The 8,158-nt window shown below is 50.2% G+C and overlaps 1 protein-coding gene across 1 annotated transcript in view; it reads right to left on the bottom strand.

Annotated features, from left to right (window-relative positions):
* Positions 1 to 208: 208 nt before the first annotated feature.
* The window catches only part of LOC102434058 (DLA class II histocompatibility antigen, DR-1 beta chain-like), a gene marked incomplete at its 5' end in the record, with an annotated part of 17,328 nt that continues 9,378 nt past the window's right edge, over positions 209 to 8,158 (bottom strand). Inside the window, one exon of the mRNA XM_023747348.1 lies at positions 209 to 280. Coding sequence (XP_023603116.1) covers positions 209 to 280 — 72 coding nt within the window. The remainder of the gene's footprint in view (positions 281 to 8,158) is intronic.

Genomic DNA, 8,158 nt, shown 5'->3' with positions numbered 1-8,158 from the left:
AGCCACTTGCCTGCTTCCTCCTCTGCACCCAGTGAGCAGCTCCTGCCCAGGAAGCCCAGCGCCTGGCGCCCTGGAGGCGGCTTTCATGTCCAAGACCTGCGAACTGGGTGGACACTCTTTCGTTCCTCTCCAGTTCACTGTAGGGATGTGTCCTTTAGGGCCTTGTCAGGGGACGAAGGCCACAGCTTGGCCAGAAGCCTGCGCTGCCTCATTGGTCCTCTTGCTGACCCTGCAGGTCCTTCTGGTGGAGGATAGAGTTGAGCTTCTTGGGGGCAGCGATCTGGAGGGAGGGGGAGGCCCCGGGTCCTACAGGAGCAGCCATCCTGGCGCAGGCCCCGCCTCCACCGCGCCCTGCATGACTCTGGTCCCCAGGGTCAGAGCTCCTTGGAGGGTGCAGGCTGCATCTCATGGCCACGGGCTCAGCATCTCCCCCTCTGCCTGGTATTTTCCTTGGTGCCAGCCCTGCCTGCAGGGGGAGGTGCTGGTGAGGCAGAGCTAGGGGGGCGACCAGTAGGGCTCTGGGCTCTCCCAGGGGTTGATGTCACTGCAGGATCCTTCCCAGGACATGAGGGAGGAGGGCCTGCCCCAGGCTTCCTAAGGGACTGGGAGGCAATGCCCCTCCCCTTCCTGTTCTCCTGACAGAAAGTTCCAGGTCATTTCCACATTCAAAGTCCGCAAAGCAGGCAGGTTCTTCATTCTCTGCAAGCTGGTGTCCCTGGTGCTCAGACCCACTATGGAGGACCTCCACCTGGCTCCCCCATGGCCACAGGAGACAGGCTCTGGGCGGAGCTGGGTGCCGAGGCCACAGGGACCAGCTAGGGCATCTGCACGCGGGTCAGGCTCTGTGGGGGGGAGGTGCTGCGTGGGGGTCTCCTCACTGCCAGCACCTGGAGCTCACGCCCCTCTCACCCCACAGCTGGCTGGGCTCCTGACCACAGGTCTGCAAAGCCCTGGATGGTAGGCGGGGCCTGGACGCTGGTCTCTGTCTCCTCGAAGTGGGGGTCACAGTTAACTGTGCTCATGGCAATGAGGGGCCATCACAGTCCCCTCCGTCCCCTCACGGGAGGGAGGCCATCCTGTCCTCTTGGGGCTCAGAGGCCCCCGTCCCTGCTTTTCTTCCCAAGGCCTCTGTGACTCCACAATTGCTGTCTTTCTTCTTTTTAATTATATTGATTTTTTGTTTATGTTGTTATGTAGAGAGCCACAGGCATTTCTTTAGTCCTCACCCAAGGCTATGTTTATGGACTTCAGAGGGAGAAGAAGGGAGAGAGAGGAACATTGATCAGTTGCCTCCCGCATGGGACCCACCAGGGATGGAACCTGCACTGGGATGTGCCCTCACAGGGAAGGGAACTGCCTCCTTGTTGGACATGGGATGAGGCTCCAGTCAAAGGGGCCGCTCACTGGGGTGTTGTCTGCCTGTTTGAGTTGAGAGGCCTCAGGAGGGAGGAAGCTGGTGGTGCTTGTTGCTTCATCTCTGTCCTCACTGCCCCTGCGCGTGGGCCTGTTGCTGCTCCTTCCCCGGGCTCTCCTGACCGTCCCCTCTTTTGATGACCTGGGGCTCATAGAATCAGTTCTGCCTCAAAATATTTTCCATGACACCTCCCTGCCTGGGTTCCTCATCATCCTCCACACAACCTGCAGCCGCTCAGCCAGTCCGAGTGTCCAGCCGCTCAGCCAGCCAGAGTGTCCAGCCCTCAGCCAGCTCCCAGTGCCCAGCCCTCAGCCAGCTCCCAGTGTCCAGGCCTCAGCCAGCTCCCAGTGCCCAGCCCTCAGCCAGCTCCCAGTGTCCAGCCCTCAGCCAGCTCCCAGTGCCCAGCCCTCAGGCAGCTCCAGTGTCCAGCCCTCAGCCAGCTCCCAGTGTCCAGGCCTCAGCCAGCTCCCAGTGTCCAGGCCTCAGCCAGCTCCCAGTGTCCAGCCCTCAGCCAGCTCCCAGTGTCCAGCCCTCAGCCAGCTCCCAGTGCCCAGCCCATAGCCAGCTCCCAGTGTCCAGCCCTCAGCCAGCTCCCAGTGCCCAGCCCTCAGCCAGCTCCCAGTGCCCAGCCCTCAGCCAGCTCCCAGTGCCCAGCCCTCAGCCAGCTCCCAGTGTCCAGGCCTCAGCCAGCTCCCAGTGTCCAGGCCTCAGCCAGCTCCCAGTGTCCAGCCCTCACCCAGCTCCCAGTGCCCAGCCCTCACGCAGATCCCAGTGCCCAGCCCATAGCCAGCTCCCAGTGTCCAGGCCGCAGGGCTGTAGCTTTTCTGAGTTCCTGCACCTTTAGCCAGGCATTTCCCTGGCCCTGCCACCCAGGTCTCTGTTCCCCTTAAACCTTCCCTGTCCGGAGGCAAATGGGGAAGGAGGGGCCCTCCAGTGGTGCTGGCCATTCACTCTTTTTTTAAAAAAGTATAATCGGGGCAGCTATTTTATTTTTTAGTTAATTAATGTTTAATTATAATTGACAAACAGTATTATGTTAGTTTCTGGTGTATGACGTAGTGATTGAACACATATACCTTACAGAGTGGTCACCACAAGAAGTGGATCCGTCACCGCACATGGTCATTAGAGTTACTGACCATCTCCCCAACGCCGCATGTCACACCCCATGACTCGCTGTATAGCTGGCAGCCTGTGGTCAGTCCCTTCCCCTTCCCATCCCTCCCTACCTCTCCCTCGAGGCAACCGTGCATTTATTCTCTGTATCTATGTGTTTGTTTCTGTTTTGCCGGGGGTCTTATTCCAGCATCTAGAAGGGTTCAGGAATCTGGAGAAGGGCTGTGTGTAACTTAATAGAGAGGCCAGAGACGAAATATAATTTTGAAAGGCATGTTGGGGAGTCAGAGAAGACTTAGCTAAGGGAACTAAGTTCTCCTTGTCTCAGGACCCCTTACTCTTTATTTACACAATTTGTCCTGAGGCCAGGTAGATATACACATCAAAGGGTAGGGTTTCCTGTACACAATCCCTTGTCAGATTGGGGAAAATTGCCTTCTGCTGTTCAGGTGTTTGGCCAGTAGGAGGCAATAACATGCAGATTAAGATGCCCTTAGCTGTCTGGCAGCCACAATCATCCTTCTCAGGTTTGGGGAAATGCCCTCAGCCATCTCCAGATGATTCAGTTCTGCTGACATGCTGGCATTGGCTTCCGGCACTGTTTCACTTTGTTTTGTGTTTTAGATTTTCCATGTAAGTGAAATCATATGGTATTTGTCTTTCTTTGTCCGATTTATGTCAAGAAACATAATATTTTACATCCATGCTGCCTCAAATGGCAAGATTTAATTTTAAAAAAATGTATTTTTTATTGATTTCAGAGAGGAAGGGAGAGGGAAAGAGAGATAGAAACATCAATGATGAGAGAGGATCATTGCTTGGCTGCCTCCTGACAAATCCCCTGGAGATGTAGCCCACAACCCGGGCATGTGCCTTTGACCAGTATTGAAGCTGGGCCCCTTCATTTGTAGGCCGATGCTCTATCTACTGAGCCAAACCAGCCAGGGCAGGTTTTAATTTTTTCATGTCTGAGTAATATTCCATCGTATGTATGCACCACACCTTCTTCATCCATTCGTCTATTGATAGGCACCTAGGTTGACTGGCTTTCTTGGCTATCCTATCTAATGAAAGGCTAATATGCAAATTAACCATCACTCTGTCAAAAAGATGGCAGCACCCAGTCCTCTCAGCTCCGCCGGAGTCCCCCAGTCCTGGGGGGCGGCTGCTGAGAGCGGGCAGTGAGTGGCCTGGCGGAATGCTGCCCAGAGGCCCTCCTGACCCTTTATAAAAAAACAAAAAATCAAATTCCTTTGGAGGAGGAGGTATCTCATGTACAGAGGCCCTTAGTTCATGGAGCCTCCTTAATCCGCATAAGATCCTCCAACTTTGTTCTTCCTTTTCAGTATTGTTTTGGCTATTCTGGTCTCTTGCAATTTCTTAGAAATTTTCAAAAATCGGTTTAATTAATTCCTACAATTCCACAAAGGAAAGCTTAGTGTTGGGGACTGTTAAGGTACAGGTGCCTGAGGACCTCAGGCGGGACCCCCGAAGGAGCTGACCAGGGAGAGTCTGCCTAGCGACAACCCCCCCCCACCCCACCCTAACTCACCCCATGTTACCTGCGGGGGCACCCAGCACCACAGAACCGGAAGCAGCCACAGGAAGCTGCCGCCTCCAAGACAGCCATGCCTGTGACATGAACCAGCCCAGCCTGGTTCTGCCCCAGAAGCCGCAGCCACGTTTCTTTCTATAAAGATGACAACATGGTCCTAATGGGCAGTCCGAAGAACTGCCTCTGAGGGCTTATTTGACCAAAATCTTTCTGCCCCTTCAACACAGGGACTTACCCTAGCAGGACTGGGCAAGCCACTCCCACCACAGCCTCAGGGTCTCAGCCTCCAACCTTGCACCTGGCTCCCAATGGAGTGATCCCCCCACACACCTGCAGCCTCAGGGTCTCAGCCTATGGAAGCATCTTCGCCCCCACAGAGTGGTCCCCTCCCAGCAGCAGCCTCAGTTCTCAGCCTCTGAACCTTGCTCTTCCCAGCGAGTGATCCTGCCCCAGCAGCAGCCTCGGGGAGTCAGCCTCAGGACTTCCCTCGCCCCCAGCCGAGTGATGGGGGGGGGGGGACCAAGGCGGGTATCTGGGCGATGCTACTCAGCAAACCTCTCCCATTGGTCAGAAACTTGTGACCGGGTTAGGGAGGTCAATGGGTTTTGTTTAAAAACTTCAGAAACCACAAAGGAAATGTCTGAGGTCGGGTTTCACATGGGAAGTAACTTACAACTAATTTCTGAAGGCAAACTGCGACATTGCAGTTACATTACTAGAGAGCACCCTGCGGTCAGGAGGTCGGGCTCCGCAGTGACAGTGGCGGGCGCTCCCCGCCCTGGTTCCTCAGCACCTCGGGCCGGGCTTGAGCCCACCCGGGAAGGCCTTTCCCTACAGTTTTCACCAAGGCAGGCAGGGTTTGTAGACACGAATAAGAAGTGCCCACGCACACGTCCCGAAGATGCCGGGCCGGCAGGAATGACAACAAACGGGAAAAGAGCAAAACCAGAAACACCACCAATCCCAACATAGGTCATCTTTTTCTTCAGATGACAGCGTGTTTCCCTCTTCTTCGTCTTCTGGAAGTGAGACAGATTCAAGTACTGACGAGTCTACCAACAGAAAAGTTAAGATAAAGAGAGGAGAGAAAAGGGATAAAAGGAGAAAAGAAAGAAAGGACAAAAGATGAAACATCAAGAAAAAGAAAGAGAAGGAAAAAAGGAGGAAACAACCACATGAAATCACCTTTCCAAGGTCTCATGAAATTCCTGTTTAAGGAGTTTATTTTATGACACTTTTAGTTTGGGTTTGCATTTTTACTGGTTTGTCAAGACCATGGCAGGCACAGTGTCCAATATATTAAAGAAAAAATCCTATCTAACAAAGAGGGAATATGCTAATTGACTGACCCACCCTCAAAGATGACAGTGTCCACAGCCAATTGGAGAGGGTGCAGGCTGGGCTGAGGGACCCCCCCCCCCACAGTGCACGAATTTCATGCACCGGGCCTCTAGTTGTAAATAATGCTACAATGCACATATGATGTATGTATCTTTTCACATTAGTGTTTTCATTTTCTTTACATAAATACCCAATAGAATTGCCAGGTCATATGATAGTTTCACTTTAATTCTTTGAGGAATCTTTATATTATTCTCCATAGTGACCGTACCAATATGCATTCCCACCAACAGTGCACGAGGGTTCCCTTTTCTCTACAGCCTCTCCCACACTTGTTATTGTCTTTTGGTAACAGCCATTCTGACAGGTGTGATGTGTTGTGGTTTTGGTTTGCATTTTCCTGGTGATTAGTGATGTTGAGCATCTTTTTATGTATCTGTTGGACGTCTGTATGTCTTCTTTGGAAAAATGTCCATTCAGGTCCTCAGCCCATTTTTAAATTGGATTGGTTGTCTTTTCATGTTGGGTTGTATGAATTCTTTATATATTTTGTATATTAACCCCTTATTGGAGTTGTCATTTGCAAATAATATCCCATTCAGCAGGTTGCATTTTCATCTTATTGATGGTTTTCTTCGATGTGCAAAAGCTTCTAAGTTTGATGGAGTCCCTATTTTATTTTTATTTTATTTTGGGGGGTTTGTTTTGATGGAGTCCTTTTTGAAAAAATATATTTTTATTGATTTCAAAGAGGGAAGAGAGATAGAAACATCAATGATGAGAGAGAACATTGATCCAATGTCTCCTGCATGCCCCCTACTGGGGAAGAGGCCCAAAACCCAGGCATTGGGGATTGAGCCCACAATCCGGGGTTGTGCTATTACCCGGAATTGAACCATGACCTCCTGGTTCATAGTTTGACACTTAACCACAGAGCAACACCAGCCGAGCTCTCTTTCTTTTTTTTAATCCTCACGCAAGGACATGCTTATTGATTTTAGAGAGAGAGGAAGGGGGGAGGGAGAGAGAGAGAGAGAGAGAGAGAGAGAGAGAGAGAGAGAGAGAGAAAGGAAACGTGGATACATGGATTGGTTGGCTCCTGTATGTGCCCCAACCAGGGGCCCTGACCAAGGATGAAAACCACAAACTTTTGGTGTAAGGCATGATGCTCCAACCAACTGAGCTACTGTCTAGGGCAAGTTCCCCCAACCCCCTTTTTTTTCCTTTTGTTATGTCTGCCCGAGGAGACATAGCCAACAAAATACTGCTATGATCAATGTCAAAGAATCTATGTTTTCTCATAGGGGTTTTATAGTGGCAAGTCTTACATTTAAATCTTTAATTTATTTTGAGTTCATGTTCGTATGAGGTGTAAGAAAGTGGTCTAGTTTAATCTTTTTGCATGTATGTGTCCAGTCTTCCCAACACCATTTATTGAAGAGACTATCTTTATCACGTTGTATGTTCTTGCATTCTTTATTGGAGATTAATTGACCTGATAAGAGTGGGTTTATTTCTTGGCTCTCCACTCTGTTCCATTGAACTATGTATTTGTTTTTGTGTCAGTACCATACTGTTTGATTACTATAATTCTGTAGTATATTTGAAATCAGGGAGTGTGATACCTCCAGCTATGTTCATCTTTTCTCAAGATTTCTTTGGCTATTTGGGGTCTTTTGTAGAACCATATAAATTTTACAATTGTTTGTTCTAGTTCTGTGAAAATACCATTGGTATTTTAATAGGGATTGCATTGAGTCTGTAGAATGCTTTGGATAGTATGGACAGTTTAATGATGTTAATTCTTCCTATATAGGAGCATGGTATATCCTTCCATTTATTTGTTTCTTGTTCAATTTCTTTAATCGATGTCTTATAGTTTTCCCAGTATAAGTCTTTTTCATCCTTGGTTAGCATTTTTAAAAAATGTTTTTATTGATTTTTTTTTAGAAAGAGAGAGGAAGGGAGAGGGAGATAAAAACATTGATGAGAGAACCCATTAGTCAACTGCCTCCTGCACATCCCCTGCTGAGTATCAATCTCACATCCCACAACCCTGGCATGTGCCCTGACCAGGTATAGAACAGTGACCTCTCAGTTTGTGGGATGAAGCTCAGCCAACTGAGCTACACCAGGCAGGGCTTCCTTGGTTAAACTTATTCCTAAGTATTTTCTTCTTTTTGATGCAGTTATAAATGGGATTGTTTTCTTAATTTCTCTTTCTGATAGTGTGTTATTTGTCTACTAGAGGCCCAGTGCACAAAATTCGTGCATGGGGGGGGGGGGATCTCCTCAGCCCAGCCTGCACCCTCTCTAATCCAGACCTCTTTGGGGACATCCTTCTCACAATCCTGGACCACTGGCTCCTAATCGTTCACCTGCCTGCCTGCCTTTTCGCCCCTAATTGCCCTACTCTGCCGCCTGGTCGCTCATAACTGCCCTCCCCGCTGGCCTAGTCACCCCTCACTGCTCCTCCTGCCAGCCTAATTGCCACAAACTTCCCCCCTCTGCTGGTCTGGTCACTCCTAACTACCCCCCTCTGCTGGCCTGGTTACCCCTAAATGCCCCCCTTCCCCCCACAGGTAAGGTTCTTTAATCCTCTCTTAAAGACGCATTCGGTTTCCCTAGAACAGAAGGTGCGGGAGACGAGCCAGGGGACAGACAGCGGGGAGATTGTGTATGTCTTTGTCGGCCGCTTACACTGCAGATCTCCTCCTGCCTGGTGAGAGGCA

This window comes from Myotis lucifugus, unplaced genomic scaffold, assembly GCF_000147115.1.
Source record: "Myotis lucifugus unplaced genomic scaffold, Myoluc2.0 scaffold_844, whole genome shotgun sequence".
NCBI classification, from domain to species: Eukaryota; Metazoa; Chordata; class Mammalia; order Chiroptera; family Vespertilionidae; genus Myotis; species Myotis lucifugus.
Note: the sequence above shows the minus strand (reverse complement) of the source record. Positions and strands in the feature narration are given on the sequence as shown.